The following is a 26,844-nucleotide window of genomic DNA, read 5'->3' on the forward strand; positions in this document are numbered from 1 at the left end:
TACTTTTAATGAGGTTTCAGCAAAGCAACTGTTGCTCTGGCAAAGTTTGAAGCACTACCTGAGCGATTAACGCTTTCGGGACAGAACATCAAGCGTTTCTGTAGAGATTCTCATTCTCTACAATAAGTTGTTGTGTTGTGACCTGATACGAGCCATGACATGGCTCCAACTTTCACTTAACGTAACTTTGTTGCAAACAAAATTCTTTTCTGAAACACATTTTGGTACCGTACCAACTAATAATACTGTAGAAGCCAGCAAAAGCCAGAAGAAATTCCAATATTTTATTTCAACAAACAACACAATTAATTTTTAACCAAGCCCGACAAGAGGCCGAAACGAAATAACAACTAAGAACAAGCCAGTCATTCATGGAAGGCTCCACAGCTGCACCAATGTGTCTCCCACAGCAGGATCCACTTCCTAGCGATCGTAAAGAATAAAATAGATTAATATTACTTCGACGTTTTGTTTCAGTCGGTAATTACATTCACAGAATGGGTTGAAAATAATGCAGATAGATACAGTAAACATCACAAGCTGGAACGTTAAAGCACGAAGAAACATGTAAACGTAGCTTGTATAATGTATCATATATAGTATTTGCTTCCTTCATCTTCGCCACAGGAGTCATTGTCAATCACGCGGCTTTCGTATTTTGAATCCAATTGAATTTTTTAAGAGAAATCGGTTTGCTGGAGTTGTTTTGTTACCGTACTGGTATATTGGGCACTTGTGTGAGTTTTAAAAAAGAAAAAAATTGGGTGTGAATTTAATTCTTCTGGACAGCGAAATTCTTTCATAGTTGTGTTGCAGTTCAAGTTTCTTTACACAAACTACGCTGTTACTGCTATAACTCCTCGGCAAAAAAATAAGGATCTAGTGTAGACAATGGCGTTATCGTGTTGCGCTCTACAAAGGAAGAGCCTTGTTCTGTTTTTGGGGAGTGATCATTGAAGCTAATCATCCAAAAATCGAAACAGTTGATGAAACATTGATTTTATTCGACTTTTAAGTAATTGTCTGGTTCATCGATTACGATCATTGTTCACTTTAAACCTCTGTTTTGTTGCTCTGATGGCAATGATGTTTGAATTACGGTGCAGTACCATGATACATTTTTGATAAACTATTATGTCGTTAACTTCATTGTTTTTTATCATCACGTATCATGCTTAATGCTCATGCTGCCGCACGTTTCATGTAAATATATCTCGCTATGTGCAAGGACTAAAACACCACTGCGACAACATACGGAACACTGTGATTACAGATGCAGCACAACAGAAAGCAGCGAAGGGACATGTCGTCGAGTCACCTACTACCATTGTTTCGTCACGCCATTAAGTGTCTTGCCGAAACAGACCTAATTATGAAACGACGCTGAGATTATAATTATAGCCACTGGCCGCGAAACCCTAAGAGCCCAAGAAAAGTAATATACATATCTGGCGTATCATTGTTGGAAGTTGCTTTAATCAATACAATCTAAGTGACCACATGTATTGAAATCGTTTTGTTATGCACATCAGCCAAACTAGTCATCGGATACAAGCTACAAACCTGTAGACTGGGGGATATCACTCTACTGTTCCACATTTTACAAGCAAGTTGCGTCAAAGAGTTTGACAGCGGAGTCTTCTTCGTCCATTTGACCGGCAATGTGTTCGATGATCCATCTGATGGTCCGCATAGTTTGGCAAAACCCTGGTGATAAAGGCGTAAAAGATAAGTGCTTGTCCTAAACGTAGATGCAAACTTCATTTGAGAATCGCGGCTTGTCGGGCGTCCAACTCAATACATCGCAATTATGTTGCATGCTGTGTTTTGTTTTCTCACAAACCTCGAAAGACAATAACTTGTGGGCTTCATAACAATATTCTAAAGATTTGAAAACCTAAACCGGACAAAATAAAAAACAGCAGAAAGCGTATCATGTCACAAAAATGTCGATCCTTTACCGAAAAAGAAAACAATTTTTACCAAATGCTAAGTTACCGCCAGAATGATTGTTTCTATGAAAAAATAATGACTCAATTAAGTTACCTGTAACTGGCAGATGCCTTGCAACGCCATGAAGATGTAAACTTCATTTCCTTTGCCGGCTTTGTCAAAAACTTCTACGGTATCTTTGGAAACCGTCAAACTATCAGTGCTCTGTATTAAAGCGCAAACATCAACAACAATGATTGCGCCGCATTATCGATATCCTAGGCTTGCTGGAATATCATGTATAGAAAATCCAGATCCTTACCAGTGGCAAGCTCAAAAGGTGTACAGTATAGTGTATTACTGTATACTGTATATGTCATCATGCGGTCATTGAAAATGAGGTTACGAAAGTTTTGAAACTGATAATTTCGGCTACCTGAGACTGTTGGAGATCTAGTACATTGCTCATCGTCAACGTAAAGTAGCGCGGCAGTTTCTGGTCTTGGTATGAGGCTTTTCCGTGACTGGAATCTAAACAAACTTTTTGTTACACATTAACCGAGGTAGTTACTTTGCAGTGCATGGTTTACATTGGCAGTTACAAGCTAAAAAAAAACGCGCAATTGTCAGGATTATCCTGCACGCAAAGGGTTACTTCTTTAGATTCGTGCCGATGAATAGACGCTGTTAACGACAAAGTTTGGCGACGCTCGTTCAATTCTCGCGTCTCCTATAGCTCAACAGCTTTGGGCTCAGCACATTACAGTTGAGCAAGTGACAACTGAGATAGCAACATTTCGGTAGGTGGCTGAAATTGATAGGTAATGAAATTAAGCAAGTAAAAACTGAGAAAGCGGATACTTGGCACGTGACAAGTCAGTAGATTCAGTTTAGCAAGCGATGATCAAGCAGTTCCTGCGCTAGATGAAAATTTCATTTGCTGACGTGTGCAGTAGCTGAAAATGTAGCCTACTTACTGAGTTGTTGCATGCCCAGTGGTCTGACTAACTCCATTCTCGGAGTGTGCGCTTGAACAACGCATCTTAAGGACACCGTTTAGCGACACCTGGTGCATGGAGCAATTTGCTAAGGACCAGCGAAAATGTCAATCTCGTTACAAGGGCCTGCTTCAAAAGCCTCTACAAGTATGCGAAGCTATCAGGAATAACCCTGACAGCAAATCAGTCATTTTTTACATTGATTCAACGTCTGCAAACGTTGAATCAATGTAAAAAATGACTGATTTGTTGTCTGGGAACATATCAAAGACTTTGTCAATTCGAGGATAAGAGATTCAAAACCAAATAATTTCGTGACAAACAATAAGAACAACGTGGTCATCTGTTGAGCACCTTTACTGGCCGGTAGGTTGTAACCAGGGCAACCATCCAACCCGCTTGGTTGTTCAGTGTTGGTGACGATGTTCCTGCAAAATAAATAGAAATGAAAGGCTCGTTTCAATGCCAGTGGCGCCAATTGTGTGACAAAACGTTCCATAAATGTTAGAATATCTCGTGTGAAGCCAGGCCAGAATTGCTTAGTATAAGGTATTGAAGAACACATATTTGCAACAAGCCTGCTACACTCTAATTGTCACGCAGCCGAAGTTAATACGGTACGGTAACTCGTTTAGTTTTTCCTTCGCAACACGATGCAATACGCTTCAATTCTAAATAAAAAAGCATTCACAATAAGCCTATTGCAGCCAGAGCTCCACTTCCTAACCTAAAGTTGAGTGACTTTGGTTGCTTCTTCCCAGCAGCGGAGACGCTCGAGCTTTCCGACTTTCCCGAACTTGGGGTCCGCGGCATGAAGTGGGATGACCTGCTCCCATCGTCATGGGTGATCGGTCGAGGGCGCTGTCCGATCCCGGACGGTTGCTATAGTTACAATGCATATTGTGGGTTAACAATACAAAAGAAAAAAAAAACTTTGATAACACTTGACGTTCTGCTTTGCCCTAAACGGTGGGGCAATGCAAATCAAATTGTGCTTTAAAATTAGTTATACAGAAGCGAGAAATATGAGATGATGCGTGAAGATACTACACTTAGAATATAACGATTGCCACTTCAAACAATTATCGTCCTTATACCATTCATATAGCGAAAATTATATGGGATTATAAATGAAGAAGGCAAATGCGATCTGTGTTTAAAGGTCAGAAGATAAAGTAACTATAGCTCACAGTAAGTCCAATGGTCTGGTCCTCGCTGCTCAGAATATTAATAAGGGTAGAGAGAATGGCTTCGTCCTCTTGTTGCCATGGTTTCGACTGGTTACGTATCCTCCTGGCAAACAAGCTGTACCACTTGGTGCGAAGATGAAGAATCATGTGCGCCAACTGTTGGAGGAAAACACATCGTTTGTTGACTCGCATTTGGCGTCTCCAGTGAGGACTATTAATCTTGTGAGCGCCAAAAGTGTTTAGGTATTACATTGCAAAACCAATTATGATAATTTCGATAGCCGAACACGGTTAAACGTCTTCATAAACAAACTGAAATGATTGCGGCTAGGGCAACAGGTGGAATCAGTCTCTATCACTACGATATTTCAAATGTTAAATAATTAAAAGAAGTTGCATCACAATCTAGAACTTAAAATGGCCTACTAAGTAGCAATTCATCCGTTGACTACATTCTTCAACATGTACCTTATTTGGCCAACTTATTCACATTATATTTATTAGCCTATTTATTTACTCACAGTTGGCTCCATGGTAAGCTTGATCCATTCTGTGATGGAGACCGTCGACATTTGACGAACATCAAGCTCATCTGACTCACTATCGCTATCCACCGGATAACCTTGTGGCGTTCCATTGCTCTCAGGGTCAGTCACAGCTTCATTCTGTGACATGAAATGTTTTGAAAGGATTTACATTTCCTGACTTATTTATACAGACAAAGCAAAATACATATTGTAAACTAGGTCTAATAGATTCAATACGATTTACGTTTTAAGGCTATCTAGTATGGTCTTTTCTACGTCTCATGTAGTCAATATAACTGGGCAAAAGACATAGCAGATGGCGCTCTTTGAATTCACCCACAGTGAGTGTTGTAAGTTCGATCTCATCGAGAGCACTTGACAAGATAATTAATAGCATGCCAAAACGCATAGTACAATTTATCGCTATTTCTTATTGATTGTGTTTCATCTGCTACTATGCAATAAAAATACACCCTGGACCCTGCTGTGTGTACAAAATTCTAAATAATTCTCGTGATCATCGGTGTTGTTTCGATCTCACCTCGGCCAAGTATGCTGGTCCACCGAACAGAGCCACACAAGTGGATGACACAGCCGTGCAGCAGACCGCCATTGACAGGCTGGTGGGTTCGCTGCCTGTTCGAATCATTTCGTCGTATATCAGCCAATCAGAAGGCAGAGATTGCAAGACTGTAGATGAGTTTTTTTTCTATATGGAGAAAGTTTCGTGAAAAGCGATTTGGTTCGAGACTTAACCGAGTAGTACCAGTGATTAGCGAAAACATAGTTCATTAAAAATAAAGTTCTTCATTAAGATGCATATCTGGGATGAGCCAAAAATGACATGAGCTCTTAAATTGTAAAAACGTTTACGAACAGCAAATAATGTAAACTGAAAAAAAGTCATAATATAGGTTTATAACAAATACTCAAGGATGCCATGTTTATTTGATTTGTGAAGAACAAAGTTACTCAATCGAAGTGTAAGCTACTTTTATCTTATTGTGAGAATTCAACGTTTCTTAAAAAAAAAAATCGCGTAGGCTATCATGAAGATTCACGGACATTTAATCGACAGTGCAAGCCAGTTTTGCAAATAGCTCTCTAAATGGTATGCTGAAATACGTGTTGTCATGCATACATGCAATGCTGTCATGCATACATGCAATGTTATGTTATCGATACATTATAAGCAAAGGTTAAGAATCGTTACCTTCTCATATGGAGGTTGAGAGAGCACAGAAGAGTGGTAAAAGTGAACCTTCTTGCAATTTGCGGAGCTTAGTCGCTGGTACTTCCTGTCAACCCTCAACAAGTTCGGGAACATACTCGCACAGAGAGCAGCCTGACGTAACAAGATGTTAATGTGATGGTATGATTATGCAACTTACACGATTAGGTGCTGACAATCCACTTGTGGACGGATGACGTATATAATATATGCCCGGGAGAGAACTTTTGCAATAAGACAGATGACATATACGCAAACCTTTCAGAAACTCTTTACAGTATTTTAATAATGGCAACAATATTATGTTGTGCATTGGGGAGACCACCGAACTGAAAAACTATTCAGGAACAAAGTTACAGTAAAAATGAAAATTTTCTCTGAGAATAATCCTGTCCGGTAGGCTTAGCGAAATAAAAATACAGGCCGTCCTCAAGTGGTTAAGAAACACACGAAAGTTTTATCGCATGGTAATTAGCACTCAGATGTTAAAACTGTGGGCTACCAAGCATAGGAGAAACAAAAAAATAGCTGAGGAACGTGACGGGTGGAAGCAAATGACAGTCAACCTTCGGATCGGAGACGGCACATGGTGATAATAATGAATACGCACTCACCACTTTGGGTTTGCAGGCATGTGTATAAGAATTTAGACTCTCGATAGGGTTAATCAAGTATGAACTGATGTCATTTTTTTCGGCTGTTAAGCCGCATATCGCTAAAGCTTTACCTTAACAACAGCCCAGTTCTCTGAGTTGGTGTTGAGGTCCCGAATGTCACTCCCGCCTCGGGCTCGGACAAATCCTGTGGCCCGAAGTTGTCCCAAGAGCTGACTGCGCATAGCTGCAAACATGCAAAGAAATTGGCTGATCAGAGATGTGTGTGCAACAATGAGGCCATCTAATTGTGTATTGTAGACCGTTGACTTTTAATTGCTCAAGTTAAATAGGGTCCGCGACAACAAGACTCATAAAAATCCCCTTAAAATGTCTTAGCTGTTTAGGCATGTCATTGCAATATTGTGATTGGCTCCCAACCTAGGAAATCCTGCAGGATCGTTCAGAAAAAGATGAAACGTTGTTTTACGTTTTAATTAAAAAGTGATCGGTCAATGCTAGTTATGTCAACAAAAAGTTAAAGACGCCAATTTTTCTGGGTCATCAGTGGCTGATTGAAAAAAAATATTAACTGATGTAGGGACATGCAAATGATGCGCACAACCACAACAGTCCGCTCGAGAAATCCTCAACACTCACCGACGATCATTTCCATAGCAGCCTGAGACATGAAATTTCTCTGACAGAAATTTCTCTCCCATCCGTCGCTCCGAGCTTTCTGCCATGCCTGGAAGGCCCGGAGAAGACACATGTGATCACTAAACGTACCTACAGATTGAAACAAATTAAATGTCGATTTTTCGAGACAGCAAATCAGTTGTTTTTTGAATTTTTAACGACTGCAAACGTTAAATTAATGTATAAAAACAAAACACCGCTGAAACACTGAAGGCTTGGCAGGCTAGATGCAAATTAGTGTTATACCTTGTTGCCTTACAAGTAACAAGTGTCTTTGAGTTAGCCTCAACATGGTGCAAAAATAGTGAACAACGATCCAGAAGAAATAGATTTGTTTGAACGAGAATCACGAAACACCTGCGGAAAATTTTCTTCTGCTCTCCATTGCTTGCGCTCTTTTTTGTGGGTCACGTGGTAAGATGAAGGGATTCTTGAATGAAAGCGAGCAAGCGATTGTCAGGATAGGATCGAGGCATTTGAGGACCACGGAGTAAAGAATCATCTTTCCTGAGGGGAAAAATAAATTGTGCCTTGTTCTGGATGAAGATTCCGGTTAGCAAGAAACAAAATTGACAAATACAACATGAACCAGAATGAAGCATGCCATATATTGGAAGCTGACGCTGAGCAATCGTACACAGATAACATGAATAAATTGATGCATAATGCTCGTGATGTATATGAGTAAAGACTGCCACCTTTAGCGCAAGCTCAGTATTTTTTGTTTGATGAGAGTAAGTTACTTCTGCATAGTTTTAATGCTGTTTTGGATTGAATGGAGGGAGCTTCTTAATCCTTAACTTTTTTGTTTCAAAATCCTATAAACGCCGTATAGGCTACTGTTACAGGATAGTCATTCCACTGAGCGAATATGCTGTAAAGCGACAGAAAACAAAGGCATCATAACTTTAACTCACCCAGACGTGGTTCGATTGGAAGGTCAACGAGATGTTGTCCGAGTTCTGTTAGGTTCTCAAAAGAATCCAGAGCGTCCATTGCCTGAAGACATGGAGCAATTTACTTACGTTATTTTGAAAAAACGCCTGCTTTCTTTTGAAGGTAAAAACTTTAGAATAGCAAAAGTGGTACCATCGAAAGTTGCCATAAATGACTTTACAAAGTTAGATAACTGGGCCAGTAAAGTTTACTTGACGAAGACAAAAAGTAAGATTTTGTCGCTGCATAATAAACAACCGAGTGACTCGTTTAGATCATAGAGGTGATATCTTCATGAGTTCATAGTTCAGCACGTTTGTGGTGTTGTCGGCCAAAATACACATTTTTTGCAGCGCTGTCGGTATATCCTACCTTGAGCAAGCGGACAGCGTTGTCGGTGACGGAGATGAGAGGAGGATTGGGAGCCTGGAGGAAGAAGTGGGATATCGAAGTGGTTTCATCGAGAAGCTTCGTCTGAAGGCACAACTCATGGAGAGGCGTGCATACAAACTCGGGAGTGGGTTGCTCGAACATTTTCTCGTATCGAGCGGATGAGAATAGGTGGTAGCACACACCCGGTCTGAACAGACACAAGAAAAATGGTGACTACTTGGTTATCGTGATGTGTGCTTTGTATAGCTCTGATAGTAGCTAAGAGCATAGCTTCTTTACCATAAACATCTTACACAACAGTAATATATAAAGTTATAGTTTACGTTATTAATGTGTTAAGTCTTATTAATAGTTTAAATCAACTTTATAACTCAAGTCACAGTACCCTATGCCAGACTGGTTAAAGGTATCATGGTGTCATAGTGCATATACTGCCTTTTCTACCTGCATCTTCCAGCTCTTCCCAGCCTTTGCCCAACGTTGGACTTCGCAATCCAACTGTACTTGACCAGAGTAGTCGAAGTTATCACATCATGCACTTTGCAGGCGGTTTTGCCGGTGTCGATGACGTAAACCACGTCATTGATCGTTATAGCACTTTCGGCTATGTCTGTCGCAAGAACCTGCGTGTAAATTGAGATGGATCAGTATTGCACCGCTGTAGTTTAAAATTGTTACAGACGAGGTACATATTCACCGTTTAGCCTAACATTTGAAGGCAATAGCAACTAAACATAAGGCTCCTGGATTTCTTGAACTCGCTCTGCTCTTTCCAGTTCTTGTAAGACACATGCATTGATTCGAGTTTCTATAGCTGACTAGAAATGGAGTAGCTTAAAGTACAGTTGATTTGAAAACTGAAATGAGTAACTTAACTGGTAATAACAACGATTCAACTTTACTGCGAAACTGCTAAGTTTGTGCCTCAGAAAATTGTAAGTATAAAAATTAAAAGCCAACAAGCATAAACTCACAATCTTTCTGGTTCCAGTAGATGCGGCTTGAAAAACTTGCTTCTGTTCGCTCGATGATTGCATGGCAGTGTGTAGTGTAAAGAGCTTCACATCACTGGACTTCGTTATGTCAACGTCATCACTGATGAGGCCACGCAGCGTCACAATGTCGTCATACCCGGGCAAGAATATGAGGATGGCTCCTTTAGAAAATGATTAACAGAATACATTAACAACAATTTGATTTCTAAATCATACGGTGACATATTTACATAGAGGAACGTTGTTGTTATTTCAATGACCCTTCCCGAAGTTAAAATTGGAGTCAACATTCAAACATGTGGTATTGCAGGCCTACGGTTACCACTTAAGACCAGGCCTATAAGCTCCTTTATATTTCCGGCAACCATGCATGGCCTACCAGCTTCTTCCCAGCGGCCAAAATAAAAAAAAAACGTTAAAAAATTGTGTTTCTAAAAGTCCGTTAATTAATATCGTGTTTTTGCGTTCATTCAGGTAAGAACAGCGCAGACATGGCCCTGAAGCATAGTAGCAGTTGTATTTAAATGCACTGCTTCCCAAGTAGATGTAGAGGTAGTCTTCGAGTTTTATAGGTCGACGCTCGGACTTTTTGCAAAATTTCTATTAGCAATATTTCTGGTCGGTGTGTGAGAAACTTTGCCTTGCTTGTGAAAAAAAGGTTGCGCATGCGAGTGAAGAGAAAAAGTTTCAAGTACAGACGCGGTGGAGAAAAAAAGTTTGAAATATAAACGCGAGTGGAGAAATATTGGCTTGTGACAACCGGCGACCATACATGGCAGAACGGTGCGATATTTTCAGAGGCCATTTAACAACTTCCGGCGGCCATGGCCGCTTCGAGGCCTGTAAGACCTAACAGTACACTTTCGGTGATAGTACAACACATCAGGGCGGATATTGCAGCTTCTAGGCCACACAAGTGTTTTGAAAGTAAACTCACACTCTGTGATGAGATTGAGGCAGATGTCGTTCTTGCGCGCACATTAAGAAATTCACCACAACATATAAACACCAATCTAATCTTAACGCAATGCTAAGCTAAAAGAAAGGAATACTCACAAGACAGTGTTGCAAAGCAAAAAATCGTTAAAAACATGTCACCTTCATCGGAACAGGAACATATCATGTGTAGCAACGACATTATGAGGTCATAATCCACAGACTTGTTGAATGATTGGTTGTACAGCGACAATAACTCATTATCTTTGTCCACTTCTTCCTTGTCTTCAACTCCACCGACACTGCTGCAATGTTCGAAGTTTGATCACGTGGATGCTTAATGCTTATTCATTAATTACGAGACATATTTTTTCTGAAAAATGATCTTGAAGGTGATGACTTTATGAAATATGAAATACTTTTCTGACGATGCCTTGTTGCTATGATGGCACTTTTAGCAATAATCTGAATACTTTTGTTAAAGGAAGGCGGAGCAAAACGGACGTGCTAACTTCAAAGTACTCTATTTGAGCAAACAAATTAGATATATCATGGACTATTTGTGTTTTTTCAATTAAATTTTTTTTGTGTGGTATATTCATTCAAGTAGTTTGAGTAGAGAAAAAACGTGTTATTTTTATTTGTAGCTTTAAAAAAAAAGTAAATGCCCGTTTTGCCCCGCATGTCTGTTTTGGCCTTCCATCCCCTAATACATTTACTCCTTACTTCAGAGCGGTTAGCAAAGCAACAACTTCGGAGTGACCAGCTTTTCGGGCCATATCCAGGGCCGTGGTTCTATCGGGTCCCAACAAGCTAGGGTCTGCTCCGATTGTGATCAGTTGCTCCACATGGGAGAGCATCCCATGAGCGGAACATGTCATCAGAGCAGTGACTCCAGTGTCGCTGTGCCGGTAATCAACTGAAAGCAATCAGAAAGAAGTGAGTAATGCAAGCATTTTGACAACACTCTGAAAGCGTTCGGTTGCATTTAAATCTCTCCAGCTCTCGTTAATCTTGTCTACTAAATGAAGCCAAATGAGCAAGGTATCATAAGCCATTTCAGCAACATGCAAACAAAACTCAAAGACAAGCTTAATGAGAAATGTGACGTAATTTATTTTAACGTGAAAATATATCAGTGAATCTTACAACAGATTATTATTAGACATTGTTTAATGAGATTAGCAACAGATTCCGTCAAAAAAATTGAAAAGTTTCTAAGTGATAATGTGCCCAGTGATTGATAAGCGTGTGATTAAAAGTTTCCATACGGTTAAAATAAGTTGTTTAATCGTGTTCAAACGACAAAAAATCGCCTCGTTAGCTTTGTGACCATCGAGACCTGAAGCATTTCCATCCATGATGTAAGCGAGCACCCGATCAAACGCCGTGTCATCCTCGTTGCACCAGGCTTCGTATATCGCTTTGTCCAGATCGGCCAGTCCCAACAGCCCAGTTGGTCTTCTGGTGAGGAGTCACAAGAGAATTTATTGCAAAGATTTAAAAATAATTGTATAAATGGCATTGTACAAGCATGTTGTAAGTCTATCGATGTAGCCTACGAACTAGGTGAATGAGCTAAAATCTAACCAACTATAACATCTTCAATATTGTAGTTTCATATCACATTTACTTTGAAGCCAACTACTGTGCACAACGTTGATGTGCAACTGCAATTAAAATCTGCAGGGAGACGTTGAAGAAAATCTGAAGTTTGAGTTAGGAAACGTAGTGTGGTCGCCTTTAAACAACGTAGGCTATTGTAAAAATAACGTTCACCCTGCCTATTACGTCATGTAGTATGCTAGTGTATATCATGAAATAATGATAATATTTATTATGATTTCTTTTGCGCCCATTGCAACAACATACAGTAGACTATACCGTGATCGCAAATGCAACACCATGGACAACGGGGAAGCAGCGAAGGCATGTAGTCAACGAGTTAGTTGCTTCCAATTATTTTGGCATGTCTAAGCACAGCAGCGTGCTATGGAAGGTTACCAAACAGACATCATTTCGAGCGTCTCCCAGGCATCTTTAACACGCGGCCATGTACAGTAGATGACAATGCAACCCTGTTTGGTTCATAATTGCTGAAGTCATTGATGCTGAAGCAAGAAAAGTTATATAATTGATTGAGTTTCGCTTTCAGCTGCATGACTGTTTTTTATTTCACAAGTGTAGATACCTTTGTTCCTCCATGGTGATTTTTTTCACTTCGTTGTCGAGATCGTCATCTTTGACCATTACTTTCTTTAAACAATACACGACGTCAAGGAACTTTTAGTTGTATGAAGAAAAAAGTTTGCAATAGTTGTACTACATCAATAGCTATTTCCCAATTGCTTTCCAAATTTTCTATAGAAATACTTTTCAACCAATCTTAAGTGTAAACAGCACACTAACAATCAACATAAAAAAACTAAACCACACCAGTTTCCCATGAATAACATGCGAAAAAAACCTGGAAGAAGTTTGTGGCCATCATTATTAAACAGGGGAGAATTACAAAAATGACTAATTACCTCACTGTTCTTAGCTCGCCATTTCTTGAAGCGTTGCTCCTGCAGATCTCCTAAAGATACAGAAGAAGAATTAGTACGAAGACGTTGATAAAGTATGTAAAATGTTATACAATGAATTATACACAGTTTATATTGAAAGTACACGATTTTCACAAAAATCGTGACCCTATCACGTGTTTTAGCTTGAACAAAGACAGTTCCATCGATTCATAAAAGAAGGCATTCAAAAACATATTTGTTACAATTTCTCAAACTTTTTGATAGATTTGATAATTTGCCTTTTCAACTCCTCTTTTAAAAAAACGTACCATTACTCAATTATAGACAAATAAGTTTTGGCTAGCGGTTAATTTTTCAAAAACACCCAATTGCCAGACCCAACTTACGTTCCTCCTTTTCCTTCCTTAACTTGTTCATATTCTTGTTCAAGTAGGAAGTACTGCAATCAAAGTTGAATTTATTTTGTATGGTCAGCGGAGTCCTAGTTACCGATTGTGCTATGAGGAGGTGCTGACCGAAAGATCATAGAATTGACGCCATCCAGAGTGCCTTCAATGATTTCTTTAAACAACGCCCCACATCGCAGCTATATCGTCGTAACTCCCGTAAGATAATGTAAGTCAATTACAAAGAAACCAAGCAAAAAACTTTACCAGCTGTGCACAAGCTATGTGACTAGACTATCCCACCAAACCACGCTTTCTGTTTAAACAATTTTCATGGTGGTTGAGGTGTTTCCAAATCTCTGGCCTCCATCACATATGGGACAGTGGAACATAATTACACACGTCATTTTACACGGGAATGCTCAGTATGTTTACATTAGCAAAAAAAACATGAGTCGATGTTGCAAGCATCGTGAAAAAGAGGGAAGGCCGTTTTTAAACAATTGTGTTTTTCTTTCAAGCTATACGCAATGTAACGTAGTTTGCCTTGTAGGATCATTACCATTACGATTCTTCGATAACTTGTTTCGATAGTATGCAAGTTTTAAATAATTTTGCCAATAATAATAGACGGTACACAACACGAAGTGCATATGGTGCACTGTTGTGTTTCTAGTTTCATTTAAATTCAAAATCTTACTGAGAACCAGTCTGGAGGAAAGATAACCCTCGCTGCTGAATGTACAGTTTTCAGATAACACAAAACGGTAGTGGAATTATAACATATATCAACAGTCAACACGAGGCCAAACCTGCAGAGAAGATCTTCAAGAAAGAACTGATCCACTTTGAAACTGTTTCCTTTAACTGCGCGAAAATTTACAAAACGCTTTGCATTGACGTAATATTATTGTTATGGCTGCCATTAAATCATAGCTTGAGTACTTGCAAAAAGCCATGTAAGCTGTCACTTATATCAGTAACGATTTTGCAGATTTTATGTGCATCTCAACCACAGTAGCCTACAATAAAAATTAAAACACATATAAGGTCAAAAGACGACGACAAAAGATGACAACGAAAACTTCAGAATATTTTTTTTTATGATGAGTTCTATGATATCTGCAAGGCTGCTTTTTACAATACATGATAAAATTGTTTATTTTCTTATACTTTTCTTCAAACAAGTCAGCTTCTTTGAACCATAGCCGATGGTGCAAATTACAAATCTTTTACGCTCGACGATGTAAAATGCGGTGCATATATTCACAGTATTACTTTTGACCAGCGGACAAGGAGCGAAATAATCGAGTAGGAGGTCAACATCAACGGAGGCGCTCATCAAGATCAAGCGGAAGTGCGGCTTTCGGGATGAGATCAACTTTCGAAGTTTGATGAGAAGAAAATCGCTGAAGCAATCTCTTTCGTGCACTTCATCCTTCAAAACACAAACAAAACCAACTGAAATACTTTTTTATTCTTCGCATGAATCTCAGCCCCATCTAAGTGTTCCACCCGCTTAGCATGGAAACCATGAACAGCCATTTTCAGCTTTCCGTTGCTGTAGGCCAGGGGTCCGCAAATACTTTTTGGTGCGACCCAAAAAGCAATCGTTCGAAGTCTTCGCGACCCAAACGTTTCGGAAGCATATAATTTTGCGCAAAACACTTTGCAAATTAATATTAATTCCAATACGGTCGTCCCCACTTATTAAGGCCACATCGGGACCGGACGATTTTGGCTGCGGGAGACAATTTTCTACCACTCCTATACCTTCAGTAATTCCGGAATGGACCAAATTGGGCTTAATAAGCGGGTGGACCTATTAACTGTGCGCTTCGTCGTCGTGCAAGCCTCTGGGGCCGAGGGTCTACTCTATCCTTTTACCAGCCCAGACTCAAAATGTTCCCGGACTACACTGGAAGGCTATTAGAGAGCAGCCAGTATTTAGTTTCATCACCCATGACACGCAGACCTTCCACTCCGTTAGGTGGCTTGAAGATGGTACAGTTATTGATGATGTGGTCTGCAGTCTGTTCCTCGGCACCACATTCACAGGAAGAGGCTAATTCCCCAATGGCGCATGGTTGACCGGAAAAGCCCGACGCACGTACGAAGACGGTTGAGGCGCACCCATGCTTGTCTTTGTAGTGTCAGGCGGATGGGGCATGTGTCGGCGTTGGGGATGAACGAATGAAGTCCGGTGGTACTTGACTTCCTTTCAGAATTCCATTTATAGTCCGCCCAAGTAGCCGCAGAGATGAAGTTCATCTGCTGCGTTGATCAGAAGTTGAGCGGCTGGCACGAATGGTTGTCTTGACTTCAGTCGACTGGGGTGCTGGTTTGGGGAAGCAGAGATCTTGTGGTGGAGAAGATGGTTAGGCTTTAGTGCCCGTCGGCTAAGAAACCGAGTGGCTTCTTCGTGAGGAAGCTCAGAAAGTTGGATGCCAGCGAGAATGGCAAAATTATCCAATGATGTGGGACGCATGCATCCGGTAACTGTGCGCAGGGTGCTGTTTATGGCAGTGCCGATGTTATGGCAGTGTGCACTGCAGCACCAAACAGGTGCACAGTACTCTGCTGAAGAGTAGACAAGGGCTAAGGCTGCTATACGCAAAGTGTCAGCCCTCGCCCCCCAGCTGTGGCCTGCCAGGCGCTTGAGTAGTGCAGCGTGGGATGTCATTTTCTTGCGCAGTGACACCAAATGGTGGCGGTATGTGTACGATCTGTCTAGTGTCACCCCAAGATATTCTGGTTCGGGGCAGAAGGTCAGAGGTTTTCCATTGTTCTGAACATGTAGCTCACGATCAACTTCCCGACTGTAGGCTATAGATGGAAAGCTGCCGCCAAAGTTTTGTTTTCGCTAAGTTTCAGTCGCCAGTTCTGGAGATAGCCTAAGCTGAGAGAGTTTTCATGCCCTGGCTCAAGCTGTCTTCCAGGCTATATATATAACCGTGGGCTTAACTACTGTACTACAATCGAAAGTATAAATTTTCTTGTAGCTTACCAAATTGTACGAAACTCAGCACATCAAAGACTATATGATTGTATTTATTTTTGCCATACAAGTTATATTTATGGTAATTTTAAACCGTTTTGCGACCCACTGTGAATGGTCTCGCGACCCAAATTTGGGTCGCGACCCAGTATTTGCGGACCCCTGCTGTAGGCTACTGTACCATTGTAATTCCTAAGTTGCATAATTGTAAATGGTTTTTTGTTATTATTATCGTATGCATGTTTTTCTTATTATTTGGCTATATGCCAACTTACAGACATACACCTATATAGTCACATTCAGTACTTACACAATAAACACTGCTACTTTGTCGACACTGTCTATTAATTAGGTTTGCAACAGTTCACTTTATCAAACAACCTTGAACAAATGTTGAACAAACTAATGTTCGGGGGGATAACTAATAAAGTGCGACCTAACGATCAACCTAATTATATGTTATTCGGATAAAGTTGCAATTTGCAGCGTCCATTATTGGTGCTTTTGTGTGGTTATTGTCTTTCAGCATTTTAATATGCGCTTCGGTTGCTGATTACAACCTGATCACTTTTGAAATCACCTATTGAAGTTAGACGTATGATCAGTTCCAACAAAATCAATGTCTCTTGCTATGGGTGGTCCTTTGGAGTGCGGAATGGCCCGTTTCGGTGAGTCCGATTCGGTGAGTTCCCTATTCGGTGAGAGCCTTTTTCGGTGAGAGCCCTATTCGGTGATTATTTTTTTTAATTATTGGGTACCCTAGCCTAATTATCATTGCCGTTATAGGGTTAGGGGGTAAGGGTTAGGGCTAGGGGTTAGGTTTAGGGGTTAAGGGTTACATGTTAAGGGTTACGGATTAGGGTTAGGGTCTTATTTCAACGTTTAGCGACGTTAAAACGATGTAAAAGCGACAATGATAATTAGGCTACGGTACCCGATAATTTTCAAAAAAAATCACCGAATAGGGCTCTCACCGAAAAGGCTCTCACCGAATCGGACTCACCGAATAGTAGCAGACCCTTTGGAGTGTGCTATAGATCAATCTGCATTCACGGGAGCAAACAGACTCACATGCTCATAAGAACAAAACAAAACAAGTGTTACCACAATGATGTGCGTGATGCTCTGGAGAGCATTGTCTCCAGCCATCAGAGTTCTCAGTAACACTCCGTTGGTGCAGAAAGTCAAGAGAGTACGTGGTGAAGCTCTGCAAAACAGAGATACTAAAAATTTGTGAATTGACTGATATGATTTAAATAATCATCTTACTGTATATAAACTACCTAGGGTCTAGGCTATAAGGAGTAAAGACTCTATAGTCTATATCTATATAGTTTATCTAATATAAAAGCATCTTTGATAAACAATATATATATTGTCTAATATAATAAGCATCTTAGATAAACTACATAGAGTCTACATAGTTTATCTAAGATGCTTATTTGAATAAACATAGACCTATCATGCTTCCACATCTAAAGAAGAATATTCCCATGGCTTACGAGAGTGGCTAAATCAATGGCTAAGTCATACAGCAACTACAGAACTATCACTTGTTAGGCAAATAGCTCGAAAATGCATGATTTAAAAAAAAAAAACAGTACAGTTAAGAGTTTAAAGATAGGAGAGTGAGTTCCACCATCTTTAACCAAGTTCAATGGTTGCCTTCACAACTTATTGATCAAAGCAAACCTGCTTTCCAAACGAATTTGATATCCAACAGTTTGACCAACACTTTCACCCCTTTCAATCGCAACCCTCTCCGCTGTGGCGACCGCTGATATTCGTCTCGGTTGAGTGCATATGATTCTGCAAACTTCATTACGTTTCAAGCTCTCATCAAGAATAAACTGTGGAATCTGAAAAGTTGAATCAGCGGTTTAGTTTGTTGTTCAATGTTCACCATCGACAATAATCTGTTGCTATGAAACAAAAAGTCATGGATGTTAGTATTATTAGTGGTGAGTTACAGTGGTCATGTCCGATTATATGGCTCACTTGGTAAGCGCCTGACTTTGTGCATAAAGAAAAAGTAGGCAGCGCTGATTCGGCTTTCGGAGTGTGCGTTTGAACAACGCACTTCAAGGACCGCACCGACTGCTGTCCATTCAGCGGCACCTAGTGGATGGAATAATTTAACGACAACACTTCAACAACAAGCGAAAATTCCACTTTATCAAATTCGGCGACCGGACCTGCGTTAGTCGTTCAGAGCCTCTACAAGTATGTGAAACTGCCTGGGTTAAGCCCTCAAAGTGGCTTTCTCAGTCCGTGGATAACAACCACAGATCATCTAAAACTTGCAGTTTTCTTTCTAGCCTGCTGGTAAGCTACCTTTAAAGATAACAAACATTTCGCATGCTCGGATATTAGAGGATGGTGAAACAATGTTTGATTTCTCTCACTTGTGTCGTCTTCCCGGTTCCAGTATCTCCACTTATCAGCACAATTGCATTGTCCCGTATCGTCTTCACAACCATGCCCTTCATATCGTGGACGGCCAGAGTGGTGCGGAAGTCATCGAGGTCAGAGGGAGACCGGTTCATGGGGATCTGAGGGATTCCATTGGGGAGGCGACCGCTGGGTTTATTGGAGTCAGAACGATAACCTGAGAGTTAAAGTCACCCATTCGCAACAATGCTCGAAATAACTGAATAGATATAAAAGTTTGATCATCTATTTATCGTCAGCTAACATTACTTTGAACAGCAACATTGTCATACCTTAAACGTTAAGACTGGTTACTAAACCTCACCAAGGCTAATCAGTGAGCTATTAATTTATAATGAGGTGTCATATAATTTTGCCACAAACAATCCTTGCCTCTTAATTACACAAAATACGAAACACAGGCTGCAATGAAACCGACTTATCACTTTTATACAGTTTAACATATCTCATATAACATTTCTATATTGAAAGGTCTTTTGTTCAAGAGCAATAAAGTATCAAGCCCAATCTATGGCAATATCAAAAATACAAATTATTGGTAGACCCAGCAACTAACCAGAATATCCCGCTTGCAGTTGCCTGTCTAACTTAGGTTGAATGTCTTGTTTTTCTTTCTGTTTCAGAGGCCATCTAAACAGTATGTTCAACTGAAATGAGAAACCAAATTAAATTATACAAGAACAACAAAACAATATTAAGATCACTCAATAAAATGCACTTGCAGTACAACCTAACAGAGGTTTGCATTTACAACCTACAAGACCAAAAAAATTATTGAATCAAGCAATTCCATTTACATATGAATAAACCTACCAATAACTGCTGAGGACACACTAATGTGAAGCAGTGTACCGTTCCGACGAAAATTCTTGATACTGACATGACTTATTGTTGAGGTTTGTGACTCAAAAACAAATTCAAACAAACATTTACAGTTCTTAAAGTCACATGTTGTAAACTAGTTTACAACATGCAAAGCACATGCCTGTGCAGCAAGGAGTGAAGCACTCTATGTGAATTCTGCCCGAATTGGAACATCATAGCCGATTCAACCACTTCATGTGGTTGCTTCTTTCGAATAGTCATGCATCGATTAGTACCTTTTCTGAAAAGATAATTTAATTCAGTGCAAATGTACTGCATAGTGCATATATAACAACGTTCAATAAAAAAATAAATATTGCACAAACATCTGCTAAATTTACTGTTAAAATTGTAGATTAGCCTATTATCTTGACTTTTGTCAGAGCATTTCGACTTTTTTTTTCAACATATTGAAAAGTTAAAAACCGACCAAAAGCAGATAAAACTTGAAATTGAAGAGGCTATGACAGACTCTATGATGGTAGCAAGCTAGATCAATTTGTAATTCACTTGTGAATTAGTGTTGTGAATTAATTCACTTGTAAATTTCACTTATTTTGTTTGTAACAAAATAGCCAATGTGGTGAAGTCCTGGAAGTGTTTCTAGCCAAAGTTTCACTGGCAATAGGCTTAATCAACTATTGGAAGCTAAATCAATCTGAATATACTGTACTGACCAACCTTTTAAATGATTTTGACCTGTAAGCAAATCCAGACTGCCGTACGTATTAATTTAGAGAACTGATGTTGTGAGTGTGACAGTAACTGTGGTGCTGCCACCAAAGTAAATATGAAAAAAGTTTGACCACGAAACAAGTTTTCTTAAAAATGCACCGTTTCCTCTGAGTAAAAGTAAATTTGGAATTCTAGTTGAAAGCTATCAAAAGATTGAAACTGAAATCTGACCCTCGACTCTTTGATATCAAGTCCAGCTGATAGCATTTGCGATGAATATAGGCTCTTTCTGCACTCGTAAAAGAAGAAGGAAATTCACATTCTAAACAAATACAAGTGGAAAATATTTTAAAATATATATACAAGCTTATCAGAAATATCATGAATTCTTGGATGGATAGACATGTATAATAGGGAGGGCCGTCAATGCACTTTTTTGTCAAATCACTTAGCAACTCGGCTCAGATAGGAGGCTTAGGTCACAAACAAATAATCTAAAAACCTTTTTTAGATCGGGCCGTGGGAAAACGCTGCACAAAAAGTTAATATCACCCAAACAAAATAAAAAACATTTTTTTTAAATTAATAAATAGAAAATACACAAAACGACGAAAACAGTCAAAAACAATCATTTGACTCAGAACGTGAACGCTGTGAGAAAACAGCAGTTCACGGCAGCATATGTTCATGTCTGCTGTCATGGCCGATGACTTCATCGCTCACTTTGGTGACGAGTTTGATTGCGGGCTCAACTGCTTATGTGCAGCCCGGAAAACTGTCAATTGATGTAGGAACATCGGTCTCGACGAAAAGCTCTGTGAGCTGTTGGATGCTAAAATCGCATAGAATTGATGGCTCAGTGAGTTTCTTCTCGCTCCACCAGAGTAACGAGTTTGTTGTCAAATCTGTGTACCATACTCAAAATTTAGTTTAGGAATTTCGAAACGACATATCCTACCCGTGTACTCCGGAATAGCCCGTTTCGGTGAGTCCGATCCCTATTCGGTAATTTTTTCATTTTTTTTTTAATTTATCGGGTACCGTAGCCTAATTATTATTGCCGTTTTAGGGTTAGGGGTTAGAGGTTAGGAACTCACCGATTCGGACTCACCGAATAGTAGCAAACCCCGTGTACTCGTCCTTTGCTTTCTGGATCCGATGAACTGCAACCTTACGCATTGGTGTAGACTCGTCATGCAGAAGGGCCAACACTACATTTTGCACATGCGCAGCGAAGGCGTTTGTTTGTAGGCAACTGCCGACGACTTTTGTTTGATTGGCCTGTCAGATAGCGAGTCAGCTTAACCAACTGAAGGAAGGACCGAGCAGCGAAGTGAATCTTCTTGTTTTGCTTTGTAGTATACCACATTGGAGCGTAAACTTTAACGATGTACGTCGTCATTTCTATCAGCGCCTCTGTTGGTTCTGGCTCTGAGATATAAAGTCGGCATATCCTTAAAGCAAGAGTAAGCCATCGTGCATGACCCTGTTTTCCTGGATCACGAAATCGAATGCTTTCTGGAGGCAGACTTTCCTCGATGACCAACACGATATCCGGCAGATACTTTTGATCGGGACTAATTTCCATCACCTCATCGACTTCCGTCAGATTGGATTTTATCTTCTCAAACTCGACCAATGCAAATTCTCCCATTTTGCACCTATCATTAGTAACGACACGATCGATAAATCCTTTGGAAAAAAATACATATTGCACAAAGATTTCTGTCCTGACGATTTCCCGTCCAGCTCGCCGAAGAGATGCCGAAGCGGGAGTTCGTTGAGGTGAAACTGGCAAATCAATCATTGCACCGTACTCTCGATATGTTGCTCAATGGTGGTTATGACTCCTGTTTGTTTACCTGTATTGACGGCAGTTCCGTTGCACCCAACAACCTGAATGCCTTTTAGGTCAGTTCCCTTGACTTCAAGAACAGCCAACATTGTTTTGGCAATGTTTTTCCCAGTTGAAAGCCCTTGTTTGTTTGTTTGTTTTATCTTTATCCTGCATTGCGGGAAAGCGGACTTGAGCACTATGCATCGGTGTACGCCTTCCGACGTGCACCTGACCCACGCTGCAGCCAACGGCAATGTCTGTTTCCGGTTGTCTACTCTACTTATGACTTAAATTTAGTACTACCCATTACTCGAAATCGATCACTGGGTAGAGGCAATTATCGTGAAGTTTCTTGCCCAGAGAAACAACAGCAAGTGCGGGTGGCTGGAGTCGAACATGCAGGCTCTCGACTGCGAGCCCAACGCGCTAACCACTGGGCCACTGCTCGGCCACAAACGTGGTCGATATAATCAGATCCTGGGTATTTCAGTATCAAGTAGTGGGCTTCGATTGATTTTGACGATAACCAATTATGCCATTCAATGTAAGGGTTTTATCCTTTCCGTCATCAAAGTAAAGGCCGTCAACTATTGTGCCGAGCGAACTGGAAGCAAAGTGATTTGTCTCTAAACGAAGCAGTTTTCGTGCACGAACAAGCTTGCTTTTGTCGACTACCATCGTCGGATTGAAATCATCTTTTTGTGTCCAGTAATGTTGCGGTTGCGAGGGCAGCTGCTGCTCGACTCGGAATTCTATACCTTTTTGCCTCACGCGCAACTGTACGATGATCGAAAGTACATCACTCCTGCTCTTGTTCGAGTTCTTCTCTGCCGATCGTGCACTCTGAAGGGAAGCGCCTTCTGGGAGTTTCTTCTGTATTGTTGTCATCTGAGTCGTGAGTACATTCTTCGCGTTTTTCTGCTCATTTTCTCACTTCTCTCTCGAAAGCAGTTGCTCCTTCTGCTGGTCCCTCTTCTTTTCAGATTTCACTGCCTCCCAATCGACTCTTCCAGTGAAACCAATGCGTGCTCCGCGTTGGTCCTTAACGAAATCAACCTCGCGTGAGTGCAGCAATTTGTCGTCAACAACGTTGATAAGAGTGTGGAGGCAAAGACTGGCCTTCAATGAAATTTTCCATTCAGCCGTTTTTCTCGCCGTGGGGATTTTATCCTTCATCTTAACTTTGGCCTATTCCTTCAGAATCTTCTTGATCACTCCCTTACGCGTAATAATCGCCACTATGGGGAAACAGTAGATACTTGTGTAGTCGCCATCCCTGCTTCCGCCAATTCGTTCAGCTCCATTTCCTTTTTGTAATCTCCGGTGTCCTTCTTCATGATTTTCTTCTTTCACTAGGGTGCAACTTCGGAAAACATCACCACTGGTGGAAAGTAATATCCCTGAAATGGGGTGATTTACTGATTAGTTGGACCGTGTTGTGCACAGGCCCGGATTTAGGGGAGCAGAGGGTGCAGTTTCCCCGGGGTCCTCTTTTGAAGGGCCTTCTGACGCGGAAAAATGTGATTTTGTGTTTATAATTACTTTTTCTCAGCCTTTGAAGTTTCTGCAAAATGCCTCTTTTTCTTTCAATGTTAATTTTTAGTCACAAGGTGGCAATTGAGCTTGGCGCAAAGGCATTAGCAGCGGTGTGGGTGACTTTCAAGTTACCTTGCAGAGTTTTTCGCACCCTAGGCACAAAAAACTTTTTTGCACGGCCTCCCAATCTAAGAGTGCCCTGGGCAGCCATCAGTTAAACTCGCCCCTGGTTGTGCAACGTCTTCCTGGCGTTCAATTAAAAAATGGTTTTCGATTTCGCCATATAGTCGACGAACCTCTCAAGAAACTCGAGTTGCTAAGCGATCTGTTTCTGATGGCCCTCCCTAATGTATAATCTACTAATAGGCTACCGGTACTGTTATAAATAGTTACATGCAATACATAGCTCATTATAGTAGCCCACTCATTCAACAGACAAAATTGGGGTGTGAAGTGTTCAGGAGACGAAATAGGTTGCATCCGTTCTCAGCTATGGTGTAATTATAAAAACTTGTACTTTAACTTGCATACGAGTTGCTTACAATGACTCTTACATCATTATTCACAATTTGTGAAGATACGATAGTGCTAGAGTGTATCAGGTACCGAACAACATTTTAACTTTTGATGCTATATTTAGAAAAAATTGCTATGCATTTGTAGAATGCTGCAAAAGTTCTATTAATCCACTTTTGTGCAATGTCATGCCTTCTGGTTACTATTTCAATTCTACATTTTATAATCACTACAACAGTATTTTGTATGTTGTTTGATGTAGCCTGCATGAGTGCATGGTGTTGTTTTAGTCTGATATTGGGTTGAATTAAAACTTGAATTATATTTGCTTTGTGTCTGGTGCAAATAAATAAATAAAACAAACATAGGCTTAGATAATGCCTACCGATACAGTACTTAAACTTAAGTGTTAAAACTAAGTCTAAAGCACAGTTAAGGACGGTTTTGCAAAGTAGAATATTAGTAGGCTAATCAAAATTATTAGTGCAATAATGATATTATTACCAACTGTTGCTTCGTCTTTGATGAATCTTTCTATAGCAACTTGAATAGCTAGCTTTAAATCTTCGTCAACATAAATATCTCTATTCATAATGAAAGCTGCCTCTATCTTACTCTGTTGCTAGTTCGCCACTAGCTATTGCTTTAATATTAAATTTGTTAAAAAATTTTTAAAAATATCTACTGGTGAGATTCATGTGTAAAATTTGAAATCTTAATCTCAATGGCAACATGAAGTAGAAGTGAAAAGAAATCCTGCATAATTAGGACTACGTATTGATGAACATAGCTTTACTTGTGGGGTTTCGTTTTATCGTATTGAAAAATGGTTAGTCTTACAATTCAATTTTTTTTGTTTGAAGACAAGCAACCCAAAAAAATTCTGGCAACCCATTTTTAGGTGCTCATTGGCAGAGATGGGTGTGATCTTGATCTTGAAGATCAAGATCGTGATCTTGAAGATCAAGATCGTGATCTTGAAAATCACTTTTTTTTTGGTGATCTTGATCTAAGATCACTTTTTTTTGTGTGATCTTGATCTTGAAGAACAATAAGATCAATATCACTTTAAAATTGAATTTTACTTCCTACATAGAGGCATTTTTTTAGAACTCGTACTGTACAAAGTAGTTAGTGGCAACTACTAACATTAAGCCACTGTTAATATGATATGTGCCCAACAAAAGACGATTTAAAGTCTCCATCAAATCTGGTCAGTGTTGCCATTTCAAAATTGAAAAAGTTTTGTGTGTGGGTCATAATGAAGAAGTCAACTTCCGTGTACTTTATGTTGACGTATAATAAAAAATGATTTAATGTGAATTTTAAAGAAATGTTTGCTTTTATTGATCCAATTTTAGATGTTTCAAAAGTCTAGAATGGCAGTGTTAAAAAATCTGGACTCTAGCCGACTTTGGTCATGTAAAGTGGTTTATTGCAGCAAATCAACTAGACCAAGACTTGTTTAGGGTCAGAGTATGGAGCGGTTTGTCAGACCGCAAACCTCTGAACTTTTTTGATAGCAGACAACAGTATCAAAGTTGCCAGGTGGGTAAATGGTGCAATAAACATTTACATAATGCAGTGAAAGTTAAAACTACTTAGTAACACGAATAAAAACTCCCACATGACCCAGAAAAAAATTTGGTAAAAAATGAATTGCAAATTTTGCGACTTTTCAGAACTACTGTAATTAACCTCGGCCTTGGGGGTGACGTTGCGATTCTAAGCAAACTACGTCAACAATTGATAGGCCTATAATAGCAACAGTCACTAACTTATTACAATTCTTAGGCCAGCGATCGAGTAGTTAAAAGTAAAAGTTAGCAATACCAACTATATACCTTTACCCAGATTGCTTATAGTTATTATTTTTTGCAACATCATTGATTAAAAACTTCATTTTTTTTCAAGTACACAAAAAATGATCTTGAAAGTGATCTTGATCTTCAAGATCACCTATTCTTTGTGATCTTGATCTTCAAGATCACCAATACTGGTGATCTTGCCCATCTCTGCTCATTGGTCACTCATGGGTTGAAATCACTGGACAATATCAATCTATTTTGTTTAAATAGGCCATACGCAGTTACGGTATGTTAAGTTGTCTAATTATGTTTAAGGCTAAATGAGTGTAATTGTCCACATGTCTATTGATTTTCTGACAAATGGCACTAGATTGACAAGATGAACAAACTAAACTCTTTTCTATTGAAATATCTCTAGACTCTAAACGCTTAACTGGCAAGTTTTGTCAAAGGCAAACATAAAGTGATTAACTCGGATCAGCTGACAGCAGACGACATCAAAGAAATAGACAGAGGGAAAGGAGTTGCCAGATCAAAATCTAAAAATTACAGTGCGTTAACAATTTCAAAATACATCCCATAGCCTATGAAAACACTCCAGGATACACGTTGCAATTAGGAAATCTATGGTTACAATTCAAGTGAAAATAACATGCGACTCAAGGGATGATCCAAAATGAAAACCCGGATTTGTCTCAGAGCTAAACATAATTGGAGTTACCCAATCAAAACGTTGAATCAAACAGTTCAACAGGTAGGTCATGTGATTGCAGAATTTAGTTCGTTATTTTTTTAGCCTGCAGTCAACAGAAGAG

General features: G+C 39.8%; 1 protein-coding gene across 1 annotated transcript; it reads right to left on the reverse strand.

The window, feature by feature from the left end:
• Positions 1–205: 205 nt before the first annotated feature.
• Positions 206–24,894, reverse strand: LOC145771922 (3'-5' RNA helicase YTHDC2-like). The gene is made up of 32 exons (XM_082583686.1): positions 24,726–24,894; positions 20,564–20,654; positions 19,779–19,898; positions 19,350–19,423; positions 18,748–18,950; positions 18,035–18,201; positions 17,447–17,549; positions 14,623–14,782; positions 14,157–14,211; positions 13,345–13,397; positions 12,959–13,008; positions 12,622–12,686; positions 11,773–11,894; positions 11,157–11,349; positions 10,593–10,735; positions 9,474–9,655; positions 8,944–9,122; positions 8,479–8,686; positions 8,088–8,169; positions 7,528–7,677; positions 7,132–7,260; positions 6,606–6,718; positions 5,861–5,992; positions 5,189–5,356; positions 4,642–4,785; positions 4,121–4,276; positions 3,658–3,812; positions 3,285–3,358; positions 2,369–2,463; positions 2,047–2,157; positions 1,564–1,707; positions 206–423 (listed from the first exon to the last, which is right to left on the reverse strand). The coding sequence occupies exons 1-32, from the start codon at positions 24,811–24,813 to the stop codon at positions 370–372; spliced, it is 3,963 nt and encodes a 1,320-aa protein (XP_082439812.1). The 5' UTR covers positions 24,814–24,894; the 3' UTR covers positions 206–369.
• Between the last annotated feature and the right edge of the window lie 1,950 nt (positions 24,895–26,844).

Source organism: Aplidium turbinatum, chromosome 6, assembly GCF_918807975.1.
Source record: "Aplidium turbinatum chromosome 6, kaAplTurb1.1, whole genome shotgun sequence".
Classification (NCBI taxonomy): domain Eukaryota; kingdom Metazoa; phylum Chordata; class Ascidiacea; order Aplousobranchia; family Polyclinidae; genus Aplidium; species Aplidium turbinatum.

What these genes read in the sequence shown, in the direction of transcription:
- LOC145771922 (XM_082583686.1), bottom strand. Translation starts at nt 24,813, where the DNA reads ATGAATAGAGATATTTATGTTGACGAAGATTTAAAGCTAGCTATTCAA. An exon ending in CTACTGGAACCAGAAAGATT is followed by an intron (nt 9,123 to 9,473) that starts GTGAGTTTATGC and finishes ATTTACACGCAG; the next exon opens with GTTCTTGCGACAGACATAGC. An exon ending in TGATATCCCCCAGTCTACAG is followed by an intron (nt 424 to 1,563) that starts GTTTGTAGCTTG and finishes TACGATCGCTAG; the next exon opens with GAAGTGGATCCTGCTGTGGG.